This window comes from Podarcis raffonei, chromosome 5 (assembly GCF_027172205.1).
Source record: "Podarcis raffonei isolate rPodRaf1 chromosome 5, rPodRaf1.pri, whole genome shotgun sequence".
In the NCBI taxonomy this organism is placed as follows: domain Eukaryota; kingdom Metazoa; phylum Chordata; class Lepidosauria; order Squamata; family Lacertidae; genus Podarcis; species Podarcis raffonei.
The window spans coordinates 102,194,169-102,217,735 of NC_070606.1; the positions used below are offsets into that span (position 1 = coordinate 102,194,169).

General features: G+C 47.0%; 1 protein-coding gene across 1 annotated transcript in view; it reads left to right on the plus strand.

Moving 5' to 3' along the window:
- Positions 1 to 23,567, plus strand: part of LOC128413489 (uncharacterized) — a gene marked incomplete at its 3' end in the record, with an annotated part of 68,369 nt that overhangs the window by 8,781 nt on the left and 36,021 nt on the right. The window contains exons 3-4 of the mRNA XM_053387489.1: positions 6,229 to 6,368; positions 19,479 to 19,595. Of these exons, the coding sequence (XP_053243464.1) occupies positions 6,229 to 6,368; positions 19,479 to 19,595 (257 nt within the window). The remainder of the gene's footprint in view (positions 1 to 6,228; positions 6,369 to 19,478; positions 19,596 to 23,567) is intronic.

Here is a 23,567-nt window from a genome sequence, read left to right on the forward strand (position 1 = left end):
GGCCAACTATCGCCCAGTCTCAAATTTACCATTCTTGGGCAAGGTGATTGAGCGGGTGGTTGCCGAACAACTCCAAGCATGCCTGGAGGATGCAGACCATTTGGATCCCTTCCAATCGGGATTCAGGCCTCACCATGGGACTGAAACTGCCTTGGTCGCGCTGGTCGATGATCTCCGGCGGGCTAGGGACAAAGGTGAGAGCTGTTTCCTAGTTCTGCTGGATCTCTCAGCGGCCTTTGACACCATTGACCATAACATCCTTCTGGACCGTCTAGAGGGGCTGGGAGCTGGGGGCACTGTTATACGGTGGTTCCGCTCCTTTCTCCTGGGCCGTGTCCAGAAAGTGGTGTTGGGGAATGAGTCTTCAGACCCCTGGGCTCTCACGTGTGGGGTGCCTCAGGGTTCCGTCCTCTCCCCCATGCTTTTTAATATCTATATGAAGCCGCTGGGAGAGATCATCAGGGGGTTTGGGCTGGGTGTTCATCAGTATGCAGATGACACCCAGCTCTACCTCTCCTTTAAATCAGAACCAGTGAAGGCGGTGAAGGTCCTGTGTGAGTGCCTGGAGGCGGTTGGATGATGGATGGTGGCTAACAGTTTGAGGTTGAATCCTGACAAGACTGAAGTCCTGTTTTTGGGGGACAGGGGGCGGGTGGGTGTGGGGGATTCCCTGGTCCTGAATGGGGTAACTGTGCCCCTGAAAGACCAGGTGCGCAGCCTGGGAGTCACTTTGGACTCACAGCTGTCCATGGAGGCGCAGGTTACTTCTGATCCAGGGCAGCTGTCTACCAACTACACCTGGTACGCAGGCTGATACCCTCCCTGCCCACGGACTGTCTCATCAGAGTGGTGCATGCTCTAGTTATCTCACGCTTGGACTACTGCAACGCGCTCTACGTGGGGCTACGTTTGACGGTGACCCAGAAACTGCAATTAATCCAGAATGCGGCAGCTAGACTGGTGACTGGGAGCGGCCGCCGGGACCACATAACACTGGTTCTGAGAGATCTGCATTGGCTCCCAGTTCGTTTCCGGGCTTTCCTTTCGCTTCCAGGCATATCCGCAACTGAACGTCCTTTCGGCTTTAGCCCAGCCACTTCATCAGCTCTGGATCTACTTGTACTTGTCCTCCGCTCTTCCCCAGTAGCATGTTGGACGCCTTCCGACCTGAGGGGCTCATCTTCCAGCGTCATAACTTTTATATGCCTGTTGTCTTTGTCCATGGAGTTTTCTTGGCAGGGATACTGGAGTGGCTTGCCGGTTCCTCCTCCAGGTGGATCACGTTTGGTCAAAACTCTCCACTATGACCTGTTCATCTTGGGTGCCCTGCTCGGCATAGTTCATAGCTTCTTTGAGTTCTTCAAGCCACTTCGCCACGGCAAGGCAGTGATCCATGAAGGGGAAAGTCCAATGCTGCGAAAGGAAAGTCCAATGCTGTAAAGAAAAATATTGCATAGGAACCTGGAATGTAAGAACCATGAACCTGGGTAAGTTGGATGTGGTCAAAAATGAGATGGCAAGAATAAATATTGACATCCTGGGCATCAGTGAACTAAAATGGACGCGAATGGGCGAATTCAGTTCGGATGACCATCATATCTACTACTGTGGGCAAGAAACCCGCAAAAGAAATGGAGTGGCCCTAATAGTCAACAAAAGAGTGGTGAAAGCTGTACTGGGATGCAATCTCAAAAATGATAGAATGATCTTGATACGAATCCAAGGCAGACCTTTTAACATCACAGTAATCCAAGTTTATGCACCAACTACTGGTGCTGAAGAAACTGAAATCGACCAATTCTATGAAGACTTACAACACCTTCTAGAAATGACACCAAAGAAGGATGTTCTTCTCATTACAGGGGATTGGAATGCTAAAGTAGGGAGTCAAGAGATGAAAGGAACAACTGGCAAGTTTGGCCTTGGAGTTCAAAACGAAGCAGGGCAAAGGCTAATAGAGATCTGCCAAGAGAACAAGCTGGTCATCACAAACACGCTTTTCCAACAACACAAGAGACGACTCTACACATGGACATCACCAGATGGGCAGCATCGAAATCAGATTGATTATATTCTCTGCAGTCAAAGATGGAGAAGCTCAATACAGTCAGCAAAAACAAGACCTGGAGCTGACTGTGGCTCAGATCATCAGCTTCTTATAGCAAAATTCAAGCTTAAACTGAAGAAAGTAGGAAAAACCACTGGGCCGGTAAGATACAATCTAAATCAAATCCCTTATGAATACACAGTGGAAGTCAGGAACAGGTTTAAGGATTTAGATTTGCTAGACAGAGTGCCTGAAGAACTATGGATGGAGGCTCGCAACATTATACAGGAGGCAGCAACGAAAACCATCCCAATGAAAAGGAAATGCAAGAAAGCAAAGTGGCTGTCCAACGAGGCCTTACAAATAGCGGGGGAGAGAAGGCAAGCAAAATGTGAGGGAGATAGAGAAAGATACAGGAAATTGAATGCAGATTTCCAAAAAATAGCAAGGAGAGACAAGAAGGCCTACTTAAACGAGCAATGCAAAGAAATAGAGGAAAACAACAGAATGGGAAGAACCAGAGATCTGTTCAAGAAAATTAGAGATATGAAAGTAACATTTCGTCCAAAGATTACCATAATAAAGGACAAAAGTGGTAAGGACCTAACAGAAGCAGAAGACATCAAGAAGAGGTGGCAAGAATACACAGAGGAATTATACCAGAAAGATATGGATGTCTCGTACACCCCAGGTAGTGGGGTTGCTGAGCTTGAGCCAGACATCCTGGAGAGTGAAGTCAAATGGGCCTTAGAAAGCACTGCAAATAACAAGGCCAGTGGAAGTGATGGTATTCCAGCTGAACTATTTAAAATTTTAAAAGATGATGCTGTTAAGGTGCTACACTCAATATGCCAGCAAATTTGGAAAACTCAGCAGTGGCCAGAGGATTGGAGAAGATCAGTCTACATCCCAATCCCAAAGAAGGGCAGTGCTAAAGAATGCTCCAACTACCACACAATTGCACTCATTTCACACGCTAGCAAGGTTATGCTTAAAATTCTACAAGGAAGGCTCAAGCAGTATGTGGACTGAGAACTCCCAGAAGTGCAAGCTGGATTTAGAAGAGGCAGAGGAACCAGAGACCAAATTGCAAACATGCGCTGGATTATGGAGAAAGCTAGAGAGTTCCAGAAAGACATCTACTTCTGCTTCATTGACTATGCAAAAGCCTTTGACTGTGTCGACCACAGCAAACTATGGCAAGTTCTTAAAGAAATGGGAGTGCCTGATCACCTCATCTGTCTCCTGAGAAATCTCTATGTGGGACAAGAAGCTACAGTTAGAACTGGATATGGAACAACCGATTGGTTCAAAATTGGGAAAGGAGTACGACAAGGCTGTATATTGTCTCCCTGGTTATTTAACTTATATGCAGAATTCATCATGCGAAAGGCTGGGCTGGAGGAATCCCAAGCCGGAATTAAGATCGCTGGAAGAAATATCAAAGCCTCAGACATGCAGATGACACAACCTTGATGGCAGAAAGTGAGGAGGAATTAAAGAACCTTTTAATGAGGGGAAAGAGGAGAGCACAAAATATGGTCTGACGCTCAACATCAAAAAAACGAAGATCATGGCCACTGGGCCCATCACCTCCTGGCAAATAGAAGGGGAAGAAATGGAGGCAGTGAGAGATTTTACTTTCTTGGGCTCCATGATCACTGCAGATGGTGACAGCAGTCACGAAATTAAAAGACGCCTGCTCCTTGGGAGAAAAGCAATGACAAACCTAGACAGCATCTTAAAAAGCAGAGACACCACCTTGCCAACAAAGGTCCGTATAGTAAAAGCCATGGTTTTCCCAGTAGTGATGTATGGAAGTGAAAGCTGGACCATAAAGAAGGCTGATCGCCAAAGAATTGATGCTTTTGAATTCTGGTGCTGGAGGAGACTCTTGAGAGTCCCATGGACTGCAAGAAGATCCAACCGATCCATTCTGAAGGAAATCAGCCCTGAGTGCTCACTGGAAGGACAGATCATGAAGCTGAGGCTCCAATACTTTGGCCACCTCATGAGAAGAGAAGACTCCCTGGAAAAGACCCTGATGTTGGGAAAGATGGAGGGCACAAGGAGAAGGGGACGACAGAGGGCAAGATGGTTGGATAGTGTCTTCGAAGCTACAAACATGAGTCTGACCAAACTGCGGGAGGCAGTGGAAGACAGAAGTGCCTGGCGTGCTCTGGTCCATGGGGTCACGAAGAGTCGGACACGACTAAACGACTAAACAACAACACGTTTCTGGGCACAATTCAAAGTGTTAAAGCCCTAAACGGCCTCGGTCCAGTATACCTGAAGGAGCCTCTCCACTCCCATCGTTCAGCCAGGACACTGAGGTCCAGCTCCGAGGGCCTTCTGGTGGTTCCCTCATTGCGAGAAGTAAGGTTACAGGGAACCAGTCAGAGGGCCTTCTCGGTAGTGGCGCCCACCCTGTGGAATACCCTCCCTTCAGATGTGAAGGAAATAAGTAGCTACCCTATCTTTAAAAGACATCTGAAGGCAGCCCTGTTTAGGGAAGTTTTTAACATTTAACGCTGTATTGTTTTTAATACTTGATTGGGTGCCGCCCAGAGTGGCTGGGGAAACTCAGCCAGATGGGCGGAGTATAAATAATAAATTATTATTATTATGATACAAGGTCGGGGTCTCTCTTGGTTTCCTTGATGTCTGGGTGGAAGTCCCCCCCCCCTTGTTAAGAGGTGTGTGTCAGGGGCTCAGGAGCAGGAGCACAGGGGAGAGAGGAAATGGAGAGCGAAGGGGAAGAATCCGAGGGCAGCGTAGGGGAGTATGACAGTGGCCCGAGAGATTCCATGAGCTTCTCCAGCGAATCAGAAGATTCCCAGAAGGGGGCGCCGATGGTCAGGGCAAGGGGGGTCCCAGGGGGGACGCACCAGAAACAAGGAGCCAGCGGGGAACCCCAAAGCAGCAGCGGGGGATCAGGACCAGTTTCCCCACCAGAGCGTAGTGGGGGGGAAGAGTCACATGTGTCAGGACCAGCGTCTCCTCCAGCGGGGAGAGAAGATGAGTCAGGGCTGACCACGCCTCCATCGGAGAGTGGGGGAACGGAGGGAAGGTCAGTTGCAGCTAGCCTCCCCGAAGGGGGAAGCAGTGACAGCAGCAGTGAAACGGTCAGGAGGAAAGTTGCTGGCTGGGCGCGCGCGCCAAGTTTAAATGTACAGGCGCGAGGGACAGCAGGAGACCCGGATTGGGAACCAGCTCCTAAAGCCCGCCGGAGGGAGGGGGAAGGCTCAGGGGATTCAGCGTCAGAAGAGTCTAGAAAGGGCGAGACCCCGACGGACAGGCGGAACCAGAGGCAGAAAGAGCAGAGGAAGAGGTGGAGTAAGGCTAGAGTCTTAAACTGGTGTCTGGGGGGAGGAGACTCAGACGGAGCTTCAGTGGTCTGAAGTTTGAGACGTAGAGCTGTACGCTGCGGCTCTGGAAGTGAAACTGAACTTCAATAAAGACTTCCGTACTTAACAGCGAAGCGGCGTTGGTCCTTTGTGAGCTGGGACCTCGGGCAGCTCTGACAGCGTGTAACATGGAGCAGGGACTTCCGGGTGGCTGCCCCTGTTCTGCATTGCTGGGGGTTGGACTAGGTGACCCCGCAGGTCCCTTCAGATGCTACAGTTCTATGATCCCTGTTCAGATATGGCATGCACCCACTCATTGCAACAGGCGAGAAGCCCCCTGAGAAAGAACTTGCCGTCTTTTCTCGTGTATAAGACGAGGTTTTTTACCCACAAAATCAAGTGTCAAATTGGGGCTCCTCTTCTACAGGGGGAGTGCTGAGGGGGGACGGGCGCTTGGTTGTAGCCGCCAGGAAGAGATTCCCAGCCATGATTTCTTTGCTGTGAAAAGGGCTGTTGTCGACTGGCAGACGATAGGTGACTTGGTGGTTGATGCCTGCAATTGTGCAATTTGATTAATGGCTCCCTCCCCCCAAATAAAGCTCAACCACTCTGGGCAACCCCTCCCCAAAAAAGCTTAACAAGTCTTGGCAATCTGCCCCCATTTTCTAAATTTTGAGTGCCCAAAAATAGGGGGCGTCTTATATATGGGGGCGTGTTATACATGGAAAAATACGGTACCTTTCCCTCTCATCCGCCTCATTTACTCACCTCTCTCTCTCTCTCTCTCTCTCTCTCTCTCTCTCTCTCTCTCTCTCTCTCTCTTTCTTTCTGAAGAACTCTCTGATGAAAACTTTGAGTACTTGTGGATGGGTAAGAAGATCCTGGGAGGAAGAACCATCAGAGAAGCCTTGGAGATGATGGATGAAAGGGAGATTTTGGACACCATCCTCCAACACCTCCAGCCACCTCCCCAGGTATTATTGTGGGGTATAATAAGTTAACTGTGTACAGACGCTTCAGGTTACATACGCTTCAGGTTACAGACGCCGCTAACCCAGAAATAGTACCTTGGGTTAAGAACTGCCATCGGCTCAGGGGCAAGAGGGGAAAAGCCGGGTGGATTACAAAGAGCCCCCAAAGATCGTGGGAAGCAGCACTTCCTCAGCGGAGGAAGGAGAGGAGATGCAGGGGTCGGAGGAGGCAAGGCGGTGCCAGGACACCTTGCCTGAGCAAAGCGGGGAGGAGGGGGGTCCCCCATTACCCAAGCCTTCCTTGCGCAGTAGGCCTCTGCGCAGAGAGGGGAGGCACAGACTGTGCTGGGGAAGGTTGAAGGGCCGCCCACTCTCAGATTCTGCCCGTGAATGAGCAAGACACGGAATAGAGGCGCTCTGCATTCTAAAGGTTTTGATCAGTAAGAAGAAAGCTTGAAAACAGACTCTTGAGCCATATTTCCTGATTGCTCTCAAGCAACCAACCGATACCTCTAACAGTGGTGCTTCAGGTTAAGAACAGTTTCAGGTTAAGAACGGACCTCTGGAACGAATTAAGTTCTTAACCTGAGGTACCACTGTATATTTGGACAACTTTTCTGCTGTACCTTATTGGAAGGATAAAAATAATCATTTCCTTAATAAGAATTTAAACAATTTATTTAACTAAAACAATAACATTATAGCATATATATCCATGTTTGTTAACTGATGTGGTTAAACATTTTTTTAAAAAAAATTCTTAAAATGAATTTTAGCATATATGAAAAACTTAAAATAAATCCTTACTTCCCAGTGAATAGCCGTTGGACTATAATGCAACTTAAAAAGAAAAATATATTTCGAAAGATTTTTCCTCCAAAAGCATTTTATTTTAGAAATCCAATTTAATTTTTTAAAAAATGTGATTTAAATCAAAGAAATCCATTTAAAAAAAATAAAAATGGGTCATTGATTTTTATCCACCCTGGTCTGATGTTGCGCAGCGTGAACCAGGATTTCCCAACCTGGTGCCCTCTAAATGTTCTGGACCATATGCTGCCTGGGGCTGGTGGGAGCATGTAGAAGGGTTCAAGTTGAGGGGAACTGCCATGAACTATCACAGGCAAAGGCAAACTCGGCCCTCCAGCTGTTTTGGGACTACAGCTCCCATCATCCCTAGCTAACAGGACCAGCGGGTCAGGGGTGATGGGCATTGGAGTCCCCAAACAGGTGGAGGGCCGTGTTTGCCTAGGCCTGAACTATTGGGAGCCCAGCTTGGAGGAAGGTCCTATTTGCAGATGCAAGAGACGACTTTCCCCTGGTGAGAAGGAGTGGTGGCCGCCAGTCTGGGGGGCTTGAAAAGAGGACCAGGCAAATTTGGGAAAGCAGAGAAGGCGACCAGTGCAGGATCTGTAGACCGGAAGAAGAACCAATCCATGAACTTGATTTGGTGGGGTGACTTGGACCCCAGGAAATGTTGCATTTTTTTCTTTAACTTTTGCAACTGATCGTTCCCGATATCTGGGAACGTTTGAGAACCCGATATTGTGCAGTAAAAGTTTTCGTGACTGTATTGTGCCTGATATGGCCAATATTTCCTCTTCGCTCTCAAGAGCAGTTAATTTGCCAGGCCTGGGCATTTGGCAGAGCAGGCAAGCAAATACTTTATGCAACAGAAAATTTAATAAATAATCATACTGGGAGTGGTATTGTCTGTTTGTTATTATGGTATGTATTTTTGAGTTTTTATATTGTAAACCGCCCTGTGATCTTCGGATGAAGGGCAGTACAGAAATTTAATAAATAATAGTAATAGCCACAATGCCTAGATTCTGTTTGTTCATGGCAGGAAACAAAGTGCTTTAAATGAATGGTGTGTCTCCCAGTCCAGAGGATTTATTTAATCTTCTTTGGAGTGTTACTTTAAAAAAGAAGAAGAATTGATTGCAATAGATTTTACTCCAAATGATTTTTGCAATAAGTCTATTTCTAGGCATGTGGGTTTTTTTTTAGAGAAGACAAGTGGCAGATAGATGGCAACTGTTCTCTAGACAAGAAACATGACACTTTTCTTCATTTTATTCCCAGCAGAATACATCCAAACCTGGACACAACAAGGTAAGTCCTTGTCGCGAATTCCTCGCGGCGCTTTTAGCAGAATGCTCAGAGTCCCAGGTTCTTTAGTGCAGTATTTATTATTGTGAGCTCAATATATATACAAATATCTACAGAAGCAGTTCATCTAATCAGACAGAGTACCTGCACCTTGAGGCAAAAGAAGACTCCACACTCATCTACGCCACTCCACCACTATTGGACAGGCTTCCCTTTTAAACCAGTGACAGCCAATCACATTACTGCTGCATCATTCTGACCCAGCACTTCCACAGAGAGTATTGGATCTGTAGCCTTATTGGAGTTCACTGATTGGGTCTGCGTTGCTCCGGGACAGGAGGAAGGAAGCCAAATGACACCGAGGTTGATTCAAAGAAGAAAGAGTTTATTCTGCTTTCCGGATAGCAGAAGGTACTTGCGTGATTAAGTCCACAGCAAGTCCAAAGAAATGACAAGTTTCATGCAGTATATATATCCTCCAGGCACCCTCTCCCTCCTTCCAACCACATCAGCTTATGTACGCAGGTTGACATCACATATGTTCTTGCTCTGGTATTCTTAACCATAAAAGGGTGTTCCTTTCTGTACTTCTGACCATAAAAGGATCTTCCTCTTCCTACTCTTATCTGGGAGGAATAGGTCATAATCTCCGGGAACACGCTCTGGTGCTGTTCCCAGATTGGGTCTGTGCGTCTTTTGTGGTCAGCACATAAGATAAGGCACACACGCATCATCCCTGCTCTACTGGAACTTGGCAAGGTCACTCATTGCCGCCACAGACTGATAAGGGAGAGAGCTTCGAGCACAGCCGGGTTTTTGTTTATACATTGACTCAGAGCTCAAGTTAATGGATTTTAGCTAAGGAAAAATAGGGATTTTGGTGCAGTTTTCAAACTGCCTTCACAGTCAGTTTTGGGTTTGGGAAACCCATTCCTTCACATCAGCCTGTTGCAAACTGAAGCCTGCAGACTTACTTGCACAGCATCCTGTGAATCCCAACACTCCTCCTTAAGTCAAAGGCTTGAGACCTAATAATTCTCTTAGGTCTCGAAATTTAGGAGCATCCAAACATTTTGTATACAAATCTGCCACATTACATTTTGTGTTACAGTGCTGTACCTTGAACACATTTCTTTCCAAAGCATTTTTCACATTTCCGTATCTTATAGCAATATGTTTGCTCTTGCTCTTAAAGTTCTGTTGGTTAGCAAGCTGTTGTGCAGCCATGTTGTCACTGAGCACAGAGATTGGCATTTCAGAAGGTATTCCAAGCTCTTTTGTTAGGCAAGCAAACCACTCTACTTGTGACATACATTCGCTTATGGCTGAGTACTCTGCTTCACAAGTACTTGTGGCAACAAATGTTTGTTTCTGGGATTTCCACTGAACCAGGGCATTTCCAATATATATGGCATAGCCAGTGGTAGACTTTCCATTTTCTCTGTCTCCCCAGCTGGCATCAGTATATGCATACACTTGCTGATCATATCCTGTATCCAGCACCAGTTTGTAATCTTTTGTGCCTTTCAGATACCTTAGGATTCTTTTAAGTGCTACCCAATCTCTCTGAGCCAGGTCTGCACTTCTTTGGCTTAACATGTGCACTGCCAATGTTATGTCGGGTCTCGTCCAGCAACTTAAATATAACAGAAAACCTAACAAAGAATGAAACACAGTTGCATTCTCACATTTTTGTCCTTCTGGTTCATTTTTGTACTGTTTAGTTATGGGAGTGTCAACCTCATTTGCCCTCTCCATTCCATATGTCTTCAGTAACTTTTCGATTTTTTCCTTCTGACTCAGAGAGTAGACGCCCTCTTCATTTCTCTGAACCTCTACTCCTAAGTAATTCTGAATCTCTCCCAAATACTTCAGTTTGTATTTGTTACCTAGGCTGTTTATAAACCAAGACCCTTGCTTTAGTGCAGTTGTTATTAGACAGATATCATCAACATACAAAAGTAAATAACAAACGCTTCCTTGCACCATTGCTGAATATAAACAGGAATCAGCCAGGCTTTGTTTGAATCCCATCTTTTTCAAAGTTGTGTCTATGCATTCATGCCATAGACGTGCACTTTGGTGTAAACCATATAGTGCCCTTTGCAGCTTTAACACCATGCTGTCTTTTTCCAGCTCATAACCTGGTATTTGCTGTAAATACACCTCGGCGTCAATAGGAGCATTTAGATATGCTGAGGCAACATCAAAATGATTAACTTTTAACCCCCTCAGACTTGCCATTGCTAAAACTGATTTTACTGTTTCAGCCTTTGCTCTTGGGGCAAACACTTCATCATAATGTATCATTTTCCTTTGTGTAAAGCCCCTTGCAACCAGCCTGGCTTTCCTCTGACAACTACCATCAGCCAGCTTTTTCACTTTAAAAACCCACTTACAGCTTATGGGCTTTTTACCTTCAGGCAATTCTGTAGGTGTCAGCATTGCCCTTGAGCCAGTGTCACCAACTGGACTCATCCACTTCAGCCCCAACTGAGCTAGGCGAGCTGGGTAGCACTTCCAGAGACCACCTTCTGCACAGGAACAGGTCAAAGTGCTGTGGACTCACAGCTTAGAGTTGTGAGCACCAGATTCACTTCCACAAGAAGACAGTCGTCGCACAGCAGAGTATAGCAGAGTACAGCAGAGCATAAATGACTCGGAGAACAGCTCTGTAGAATATCTTCTTTATTCTATCTACAACTATAATACACAACTATATACAGAGCTAAATGAGGTCTAAACGAAAATGAATGCTGAACTGCACTGAGTGTCTGCAGCTGCTCTTAGCAGCAACCTTATCTATACACATGATCTCTCTCTAACACTCAGTCTCTCTCTCCGACACTTTGATGTGAGGCTGGAGCGGAATAAATAGAGAGCAAAAACCGCCCCCTCCTCTCTGGAGAATCAGCAGAGAACATCAGCAGATTCTTGGATATGGGAGGGGTGAAATCTCCTCAGTAGGTACAAACACATTGTTATTTAGCAGAGAGTTATACTTTGCCTGCATTGCCTTTAACCACACCTCTTTCTCTAGAGTAGGTAACTCTTGCACTTCTTCAAAGTTTTCTGGCTCAGTTACACAAACCTGGTTTATGGTGGCTGGGAACCCATAACGGGCTGGAGGTTGGCCTTTATTACTTCTTTCAGACCTCCTTGGTTCATTAATCTCACCCCCTGGGCTACCTTCAGGACTGCTTTTGGGGTGGATTGACTCTGGAGATTTACCTCCTCCTGTCCCTGTTGCACTTTCTCCCCCCCCCCCCCCGTTCCATGCTAGCAGCTGGAGAAAAATGCTCAGTCTTTACCTCCTCCCTTTCAATTTCTCTGGGAGAGCTGCCAATTCTTAGCTTTCTTTCAACGGCCTTATCAGGTACGCTTGGCAGTAAAACTTTTTCTGGCAGCAGGTTTGCATGTATCTTGGGCCAATTTCTTTGCTCATTAAAGCTGGCTGACCAACTATAACTCAAAAGATTTTTATCATCTTCAAACCTGTAGGCTTTCGTACCGCTTTCATACCCAAGAAATAGCAACTGCTGTGCCCTTTTCCCACCTTTTCTTCGGTTTTTTTATAGGTATGTCAACCCGTGCCTTTGTCCCAAAGATTCTCAAATGTTGCAAACTGGGACTTTTGTTATAGAGAATCTTATAGGGTATGTCATCTAGTACCCTTGACCACAAACAATTTCCAATATAATTCGCTGTCTTAATACTCTCAGTCCAGTATTTAATTGGAAGATTTGCATCTGCCAACAATGCTTTCATTTGTGTCTGCAAGACACCTCCCCTACGCTCTGCTACTCCATTCTCCTGAGGAGTCGCCACATTGGTAAGCCTATGTTTAATCCCTTGGGATCGCAACCAGTTTCTTAGGGAGCTTGCCATAAATTCTCCTCCCCTGTCTGTCTGAATAGAGCACACCTTTTGGCCAAGTTGTCTTTCTATCCTTCTTACCCAGAACTTCAAAGTTTGGGCAACATCAGATTTTTGCTTTAATGGATAGACCCAGCCAAATCTAGAATAGTCATCCACTAGGATCAAACAATACTTGTTGCGGGAGACACTTGGTGGAAAAGGACCAGTTACATCAGCATGAACCAACTCCAGTGGTTTTTTTTGTTTCTCTCTGGCTTGCTCTTGCTACTGGGCAAGCCCTGCTTTTAACCTCCTTGCAGATATTGCAGTCTAAGTAATTATCACAACTTATAATGTTTTTCATCCCCCCACACAACTCCAATGTTTTGTTCAGCACCTTAAAGCTGGCATGAGCCAGACGCCTGTGCAGCAGATGAATACACATATCATGGGTCGGGACATTTTGCACATTCACAACCTTAGACTCACACTGCAGTACATACATATTAGTTCTAAGGTTAGCATTTGCCAATACTGCCCCATTTGGCTTTATCTGGCACTGATCTCCCACAAAGTTTACTTCAAAGCCCGCTTTTGCTAAGTCAGGAATACTCAGGAGATTGTTTTGCAAACTAGGCACACACAACACATTCCTGAATGTGTGTCCCAGCTGTGGGAACACAATCTCCCCCTCACAGACTATATTAGCTTTCTGGCCTGAGGCAAGACTTACATGGTTTTGTTGGAAGCCCTAGCATCAGTTAGCAATGCTTTTCTTTTACAAAAAGTTTGAGAAGCTCCGCTGTCCAGAACCCACAGCTCTTCATTTTCTTGGCCATCTGCAGACACCCAAGTGTTAGACTCTCTCTGCTGCCTCCTGTGCTTCTGCTGTTTTTGTTGTTTCCTCGGGCAGTCCCGAAGCAGATGTCCACTGGACTTGCAGCAAAAACACCTTTTTAGTTTGTTGACCACCAGCTGGTCTGCAGCAGCTCCTCCTGGTTGTTTCTCCGGCTCCTGACACCTCTGCTCTTCCCGGCTGTTCGCTCTGGGATGCTCCAACAGCTGGACTGAGGTGATCTTTTGCTCTGAACGCCTGTTCTCCTCTGCATACAACCGTCCGGTAACGTATTCCAGAGTCAGCTTATCAGTCTCTACCGACTCGAGGGAATTGACCAGCATATCATAGCTGTCATCAAGGGAACTCAGGACTATAAAGACTTTGTCCTCTTCCCCCACAGGCCTCCCTCTTAAGACTAGCTCCTGGAAACAGCCTGTTAGGAATTTTATGTGGTTCACCAGGGAGTCTCCCGGTGTCTTCCGACACCGGTACGTTCTCCTGGTCAGTGTTATCAGCGAGCCAGCTGTCTCTCGCACATGGACAGCCTTGAGCGCATTCCACGCCTCACTTGCTGTCACCTTATCAGCTACATAGATTAGCTGGCTGTCGTCCACTCCAAGGATGATCGTAGCCAAGGCTTTCTCATCCTTTTCATCCTCCTCAGGGGGCTGCGGTGGATCTTCCACCACTTTCCACAGGCCCTCACGCTTGAGGAAGTGTTGCATGCGGACTGACCAGATCCTGTAGTTTGTGGCCGTCAGCTTCTCCAGCAACACGCCAGCTCTGGACTGCTCCATCCCTGCAGCTCCCCTCCAGCACCCACGGCTAGATAACTGCCACCTGTACTCATGCGCAGCGGAAGCGTGCTGGGCCCATAACCCTGTCACGAATTCCTCGCGGCGCTTTTAGCAGAATGCTCAGAGTCCCAGGTTCTTTAGTGCAGTATTCATTATTGTGAGCTAAATATATATTTTTTTGGGGGGGAATTTATTTGTCCTGTCTTCACGCTTTTTATGATGGAGGACCGCTGTAGTCAGCCCCAACGTCACGTTCTCAAGATGGAGGGTGAGGGAACAGCTGCAGTCGCCTGTGGTTCCTGCGCAATGTTTGCCATCTTGCCAAAGGTTGCAGGCAGCTTTACCTGCAGCAATTGCATGTTGATTGCCCTCTTAAAAGACAAAGTCCAGCAACTGGAGGAACGTGTAGCTACGCTCCAAAGAATTAGAGAGCTGGAGCTCTCCTTGGAAGCAACAGAGCACACCGTCTCCACCAAGGAGGAGACAGGGGACTCCCCTGAGAAGGAGGCTAGTTCACCAACACAGGAGCCAGATATATGGAGAAACGTGACTCAAAGAAGTAGGAGGCCCAGGGTTCGCTCTGATTGTTTAGAAATACACAATCGCTTTGAGGTCCTCTCCCCTAGCATGGAAGACGAAGAGCAGACTCCATTTGAGGATCTCTCCCTCATTAACAGTCGATCAGGTATATGAAGACGAGCAGCAAAGTCAGCCCTCAGGGAATGTGCAGGCGACCTTGGAACGGACAGCTCACGGAAGAACCCCGACCAGACCTTAGAGGAGGCGTGTGGTGGTGATAGGGGATTCCCTACTGAGGGGAACAGAGGCAGTTATCTGTGGGCCTGACAAGATGTCTCGGGAAGTGTGCTGTCTCCCCGGGGCTAAGATCCAAGATGTAACTGAACGACTGCAAGGAATCATAAAACCCACTGACAAATGCCCCTTCCTCTTGGTTCATGTGGGAACCAATGACACTGCAAGCAATAGCCTCCAGAAGATCAAAAGAGATTACGAGGCTCTGGGCAGGAAATTGAAGCAATTAAATGCACAAATTGTCATCTCATCTGTCCTCCCAGTTGAACGACGTGGCCCAGGGAGAGAGGGAAAAATAGTGGAAGTGAACAACTGGCTTCGCAAATGGTGTAAACAGGAACGGTTTGGATTCTTAGATCACGGAATGCAGCTTCTTGAAGATGGACTTCTGGCAAGCGATGGGCTGCACCTCACAACGGTTGGGAGGAATGTTTTTGCAAAAAATCTCAGAAACCTCATCAGGAGGGCTTTAAACTGACTAATGTGGGGGAGGGAGACAGTGGTCCTGAAGGTAGGAGTCTATCAATTGATGAAGATGATCATCCAAATGTCATAGACCGAATGGAGCAAACAGCACGCAGACCTAGTGGTGGGAGGAAAAAATCCTTAAATAAGAGACACGGGGGAATGATTAATGGACTTCAATGTCTGTACACTAATGCGCAAAGCATGGGAAATAAACAAGATGAGCTTGAGCTCTTGGTGCAGCAAACTAAATATGACATAATAGGAATCACTGAAACCTGGTGGGATAAGTCCCACGATTGGAATGTAATAATGGAGGGATACAATCTATTTCAGAGGAACAGACCAGACAAGAAAGGAGGAGGAGTGTCAGGGATGTGTATACCTGTGAAGAGATCCAAGATTTAGAACCTCAAAGCCAAAGTGAGAGCATTTGGGTCAAAATTAAGGGAGAGAAGAATAACAGTGACCTCATTGTGGGAGTTTACTATAGATCCCCAAGCCAAACAGAGGACATAGATGATGCCTTCCTGGAACAGATGGCCAAGCATGCAAAAGGAAGGGAGATAGTAGTAATGGGGGACTTCAATTACCCGGATATTTGTTGGATGTCAAACTCAGCCAAGAGCATAAGGTCAAACAGATTCCTCACTGGCCTTGCAGACAACTTCATTGTCCAGAAAGTGGGAGAAGCAACAAGAGGAACAGCCATTTTAGATCTGGTCCTAACCAATGTTGATGACCTGGTTAGTGGGGTAGAAGTGGAAGGATCATTAGGCGCGAGTGATCGTGCTCTTCTGAAGTTTACTATACAGCGGAAAGGAGCAGCCAAGCATACTAGGACACAATTTCTCGACTTTAAGAAAGCCGACTTCATAAAACTTAGGGAAGTGCTGGGTGAGATCCCATGGACAGTAATACTAAAAGGAAAGGGAGTTCATGATGGCTGGGAGTTTGTTAAGAGGGAGATAGTAAAAGCACAACTTCAGGCAATACCAATGAGACGGAAACATGGAAGGTGCCTAAAGAAGCCAGGGTGGCTATCTAAAGAACTTTTAACTGAGTTAAGATTAAAAAAGGATGTGTACAAAAAATGGAAAAGGGGGGAAACCACCAAAGAGGAATTCAAACAAATAGCCAGCACGTGTAGACACAAAGTCAGAAAAGCTAAAGCACAGAATGAACTCAGGCTTGCTAGAGAGGTTAAAAGCAACAAAAAAGGCTTTTATGGGTATGTTCGTAGCAAAAGGAAGAACAAAGAAACAGTGGGGTCACTCAGAGGAGAAGATGGTGAAATGCAACCAGGGGACACAGAAAGGGCTGAACTCCTCAATGCCTTCTTTGCCTCAGTCTTCTCCGATAAAGAAAACAATGCCCGACCTGAAGAATTTGGAGCAAATGATTCAGCAGAGGAAACACAGCCCAGAATAACTAAGGAGATAGTACAAGAATACTTGGCTAGTCTAGATATATTCAAGTCTCCAGGGCCAGATGAACTGCATCCAAGAGTATTAAAAGAACTGGCAGATGTGATCTCAGAACCACTGGCAGTCATCTTTGAGAATTCCTGGAGAACAGGCGAAGTCCCGGCAGACTGGAGGAGGGCAAATGTTGTCCCTATTTTCAAAAAGGGCAAAAGAGAGGACCCAAATAATTACCGCCCAGTCAGTCTGACATCAATACCAGGGAAGATTCTGGAGCAGATCATTAAGCAAACAGTCTGTGAGCACCTAGAAAGGAATGCTGTGATCACCAATAGTCAGCATGGATTTCTGAAAAATAAGTCATGTCAGACTAACCTGATCTCGTTTTTTGACAGAATTACAACCCTGGTAGATGAAGGGAACGCAGTGGATGTAGCCTACCTTGATTTCAGCAAGGCATTTGACAAGGTGCCCCATGATATTCTTGTAAAGAAGCTGGTAAAATGCGGTCTTGACTATGCTACCACTCAGTGGATTTGTAACTGGCTGACTGACCGAACCCAAAGGGTGCTCATCAATGGTACCTCTTCATCCTGGAGAAGAGTGACTAGTGGGGTGCCACAGGGTTCTGTCTTGGGCCCGGTCTTATTCAACATCTTTATCAACGACTTGGATGATGGACTCAAGGGCATCCTGATCAAATTTGCAGATGACACCAAACTGGGAGGGGTGGCTAACACCCCAGAGGACAGGATCACACTTCAAAACGACCTTGACAGATTAGAGAACTGGGCCAAAACAAACAAGATGAATTTTAACAGGGAGAAATGTAAAGTATTGCACTTGGGCAAAAAAATGAGAGGCACAAATACAAGATGGGTGACACCTGGCTTGAGAGCAGTACATGTGAAAAGGATCTAGGAGTCTTGGTTGACCACAAACTTGACATGAGCCAACAGTGTGACGCGACAGCTAAAAAAGCCAATGCAATTCTGGGCTGCATCAATAGGAATATAGCATCTAGATCAAGGGAAGTAATAGTGCCACTGTATTCTGCTCTGGTCAGACCTCACCTGGAGTACTGTGTCCAGCTCTGGGCACCACAGTTCAAGAAGGACACTGACAAACTGGAACGTGTCCAGAGGAGGGCAACCAAAATGGTCAAAGGCCTGGAAACGATGCCTTATGAGGAACGGCTAAGGGAGCTGGGCATGTTTAGCCTGGAGAAGAGGAGGTTAAGGGGTGATATGATAGCCATGTTCAAATATATAAAAGGATGTCACATAGAGGAGGGAGAAAGGTTATTTTCTGCTGCTCCAGAGAAGCGGACACGGAGCAATGGATCCAAACTACAAGAAAGAAGATTCCACCTAAACATTAGGAAGAACTTCCTGACAGTAAGAGCTGTTCGACAGTGGAATTTGCTGCCAAGGAGTGTGGTGGAGTCTCCTTCTTTGGAGGTCTTTAAGCAGAGGCTTGACAACCATATGTCAGGAGTGCTCTGATGGTGTTTCCTGCTTGGCAGGGGGTTGGACTCGATGGCCCTTGTGGTCTCTTCCAACTCTATGATTCTATGATTCTATGATATATACAAATATCTACAGAAGCAGTTCATCTAATCAGACAGAGTACCTGCGCCTTGAGGCAAAAGAAGACTCCACACTCATCTACACCACTCCACCACTATTGGACAGGCTTCCCTTTTAAACCGGTGACAGCCAATCACATTACTGTGGGGTGCCACAAAAGAGAACACCCTCTCCCAATTTCAGTCGTGGAGGGAGGGTGGGGAAACCCGTAAGAGGCTGCGGGTGCAGGTATTAGTTCTCTTAAAAAGCGGGAAGAGCCTAGGGTCAGCATATCCAGGACAAAAGTGTGTCATGAGAATGAAAGACGAGGCTGCTGGGTTAGACCAGCAGCCTGCACAGTCCAGCATCCTTATCTCACAGAGACCAACCAGATGCCCATGGGAAACTGGAAAGCAGAATTCGAACACAGAGCCCTCTCCCCTTCCTGTGGTTTCCAGCAACTGGTATTCAGAAGCATTCCTGCCTCCAACAGTGGAGGCAGAGCAATTAGGACATGCTGAACTTGTCAACTTTCAAATTCCCCAAATGAGGAGTACTAAAGAGTTGTAATAGGGACGCGGGTGGCGCTGTGGGTTAAACCACTGTGCCGCTTGGGCTTGCCAATCGGAAGGTTGGCGGTTCGAATCCCTGCGACGGGGTGAGCTCCCGTTGTTCGGTCCCAGCTCCTACACACCTAGCAGTTCAAAAGCACACAGTGCAAGTAAATAATAATAATAATAATAATAATAATAATAATAATAATAATAATAATAATTTATTTATATCCCACCCTCCCCAGCCGAAGCCAGTACTGCTCCGGCTGGAAGGTAAACGGCGTTTCCGTGTGCTGCTCTGGTTTCGCCAGAAGCGGCTTAGTCATGCTGGCCACATGACCTGGAGAAACTGTCTGTGGAAGCAAACAAATGCCGGCTCCCTCGGCCTTAAAGCGAGATGAGTTTTAAGCCCAGAGTCGTTTGCGACTGGACTTATTTGTCAGGGGTCCCTTTACCTTTACCTTTAAAGAGTTGTAACATGACTTGGGAATTCAGAAGATGTGTAAAATTGCATACAAATCATTAAAACAATTGCCTAGTACTTGCAATCTATTATTATTATTCAGTATTACCCGACATTTTCAGACGGTAAAATTGAAATTCTTTGGTTTTCCAAAAGCAGTTGATGTAGCTGGTGGGGTCTCCTCCCTGTGACTCACCCAAACCTTCCCCAACCCTTAGAACGCCCTCTATAGATACTATGGACTCAAGCTGCGGGATTCCAGGAGCGCAGAGACAGTCCACCAGTACCTGCACTTACTCCTGACGTTGCCTCTCGAAGAGGAAGCAGACAGAGAGGTGAGTGAAAGTGTGGGATGTTAGGGGGGAGGAGAGCCAGCGGGACTGGGACTGTGCTCACACGGAGACTCTCCACCTCCAGCCGTGTCCTGGAAGAGCCTCCTCCTTCTGAACCCTCCTGCTTCAAGCGCCTCCCCAGGCTGCTCCCCAGTGTCCCACCACCACAATCCAGGGTCCCCCACTCTTATTCATCCAGCCAGTCCCTGACATTACCCCACAGACCCCACCAGCCCTCTGTCCTGATTTCTGCTCATGACCTTCCTTCCTCCAAGGATTTCGTGCCCACCCAGTCACCCCCTCAAAGCCTCTTACAGGAGGAACCGCTTTTCAGCATTCAACATATCTGGGGCAGATTTGTTTAGTTTTGGGTTAGATCAGAGCAGCCAACAAGTGGCTCTCAATGCCTTTCTTGGCAGCCCTCAGCAACCTTGGAGGCACCCCTACACACCTGTAGGCCTTGCATCACCTTCCTAAAGCTGGGTAAGGAGGTGATGGGCTTGGGGAAGGAGGCAGGTGTGATCTGTCAGGGTCCTAGAGTCCTCAGTTAGCTCTTTCCCACCTTTGGCAAGAAGGTGGGAAGGCGCTAGGTCCCACCAGAGCCTCGTGCCTCCTTCCCAAAACCCAGCGCCTCACCTGCCTACCTTTGGGAAGGCAGCATGCGGGCCGGGTGTGTGTGTCAAATTTTGGCCTTGCTCCCCTCTCCCACACGACAAGTCAGTGTGCGGCCCACAGGTTCTATGCTGAACTACTCTTGTGGCCCGCTTGGTATGAGATATTGGAGCACCCTGGTTTAGATGGTGCATATTTCTGCTCTGGCACCTTTGGGTGAGGGGTGGATTACAAATACTTCCAGGGAATAAATGATGCATTTTAATGTAGTTGGGTGTTTAATGAAGCCAAGAACTGTATCACAAGATTCGAAAATGTCAGAATGCAAGGCATCCTTGCATTGCAAGCTGCACATGAGTCTGGGAGGTGTGGTCTGGTCAGTTCACATCAGAATCCACAGAAATATCGTTCTTCAAACCACCCCTATTATTATCCGGGATGAAAGGATCTGTTCAAATTGGTTCTCTAAGTGTCTCATTTCTCCATTCTTAAATTTGGTTCCCCACATTTTGCAGCAATCTGCTTACAGAATCACATTTATCCTCCATCCCTCATGATCAGCTTAGCTTAATGGTTGCCATCAATTTCATTTTAATTGATTTTAATTAACTTTTATAATGAAATGTTTTTAGAATGTTGTACTATTTTATTGTTGTTAGCTGCCCTGAGCCCGGCTTTGGCTGGGGAGGGCGGGATATAAATAAAATTTATTATTATTATTATTATCACTAATTGCAATCAAGAAAACAACATTTTTGACGTGCCTCATTCTCCCTAGGGAATTTCTGAGGCTATTGGTGTGGCTTCAAGCACCCATATTTCCCAGGCGCTGATGGCAGTGCGGGATTTTGGCCGCGCAGCCATTGCAAGGAAGACAGAGACGTCTGAGGTAAGGGTGTGAAGTGAGGAAAGAGTGCAGCAAGAGTGTAGGTCAGCCATCCCCAGCCTGGTGCCCCTTCCCCATCCGTGTGTTTTGAATTGGAACTCCCATCAGCCCCTGACAGCATGGCCAATGGTTAGACAAAGGTCCTGGCAAATTGGATCCTTAGCGGCTATTTACATCCACACCAAAGCACGTGAAGCAGCCTGTGGGTTCCTCTGATCTAGTAAAACAGAGCTGTGTTGGAAAAGAACGAATCCTGCCCCATTTCCAAATATGCTCTTTTTCAAGGGATGGGATCCTTACCATTCCAAAAAGGCAATTGGATCTGCTCATCCTCTCAGTATGGAAGCCAGACAGCTTCCTCTGTGGGTATGTCTCAGTCATCCTTCTGAAGTGGGCTCCAGCAGTCCTGTCTCTGTGGCTCCAGATCCTAGATCTGATCTGATCCCTTGGCTCAGTCAGTCAGTCAAACGGATTCGTTAGAAACCATTGGTCATCCCCCAAAGTACGCTGACCCCTGTTTTTAGGTTGGTTGTCAGATGGTTGGTTGGCATTTCTTCAATAGTGGAAGCTAATGGGGGACCCCCAAGGGTCATCTAGCCCAACCCCCTCCGATGCAGGAATCTCAGCTCAAGCATCCCTGAGAGATGGCCATCCAACCTCCAATGAAGGAGAGTCCACAACCTCCCAAGGGAGAGTGTTCTGCTGTCAGAAAGCTTTGAATGAAGAACCTCTTAGAGTTTGGAAGAGGGGACACCTCTCCAACTGAGGGGAGGGAGCAGAACCCAAGAGAGCAGGCAGGCGGCAGGCTGGGAGAGGCAGAGAGAAAGAGGGGAGAGGTTTCAGCTGCATCCCGGGGCAGGGCAGCTGCCCAAGTTGCTCTCGTGCAAGGGTTCTTCTGCCTTACGGGAGTGCCTGCTGGCCCCATTCAACTATGTTCTAGAGCAGACCCATTGAATTTAATGAAGATGACTAAGTTAGGCCCATTCATTTCGACAGGTCTACTTGAAGCAAAGCATAGTTGAGTGTCACTCTCTGTGTTCACCTCCATGTATTCGTTAATTAAGCGAATTATTACAAAGGCATAGTAACTGCGTGCGGATCTAACAGTTCCATAACCTGAGGGGGCCTTGGGGTCATGTGCCCCCGACTCTCCAATTCTCCAACCCAGCTGGAAGGAGATCAGAACCTTTTCCTTCCACTTTCAGTTAACTTCCCTCAAGCTTCTGGTCTCCGTTTTGCAACTGTGCTAGAGGAGAAGGGAGCAGGAGCCGATGAGTCCAAGGCTCATTCACACAATAATAAACCATAGTTTATCACAGAGGTAACCAAAATGGGGCCCTTCAGATGCTACAGACTGCAACTCCCATCCCTCCTGACCACTGGCCATGCTGGCTGAGGCTGATGGGAGCTAGAGGCCAACCTATGTTGATGCCCTCTGGTTTATTGTTACATCTGAACGCAGTCCTGAACTCTCTTGTGCTCTGCCATCCAAGAGAAATGAAACCCAGGAGTGTGGTACCCCTGGATTTTTGCTGTGAGTTGGGAAATGACCAAGGAAATTTCCCAACCCTCACTATGGAGAAGATGAGCAGATCCACCCGGTTCATTTTAATTTTAAAAAAGCAGCTCCCATGGAAAAGAGCACCAGTGGTCAGTCTACCCTACACTGTCCTGCACTTCCTCCCTGGTTGACTGACCGAACCCAAAGAGAACACCTTCATGGTTCCTCGTCATCCTGGGGAAAAAGTGACCAGTGGGGTGTCAAAGGGTTCTGTCCTGGGCCCGTTGTTGTTCCACGTTTTTTTTAAAATAAATGACTTGGATGAAGGAATTGAGGGGATGCTCATCAAATTTGCAGATGACACCAAACTGGGAAGGGTAGCCAATGCCACAGAAGACAGAATCGGGATTCAAGATAACCTTAACAGATTGGAGAACTGGGCCCAAACTAACAAAATGAAATTCAATAGGGTCAAATGTCAGGCTCTACATTTAGGCAGGAAGAACCCGATGCACATATATAGGGTGGGGGAGCCCTGGCTTGCCAGCAGTTTGAGTTTCCTGGAGGAAAAAAAAAATACAAAATTTGTAAGTCTGCACAACAACTTGTTGTTGTTGCTTAGTCGTTTAGTCGTGTCCGACTCTTCGTGACCCCCTGGACCAGAGCACACCAGGCACTCCTGTCTTCCACTGCCTCCCGCAGCTTGGTCAAACTCATGCTGGTAGCTTAGAGAATCATAGAATCATAGAATCATAGAATCATAGAGTTGGAAGAGACCACAAGGGCCATCGAGTCCAACCCCCTGCCAAGCAGGAAACACCATCAAGGCACTCCTGACATATGGTTGTCAAGCCTCTGCTTAAAGACCTCCAAAGAAGGAGACTCCACCACACTCCTTGGCAGCAAATTCCACTGTCGAACAGCTCTTACTGTCAGGAAGTTCTTCCTAATGTTTAGGTGGAATCTTCTTTCTTGT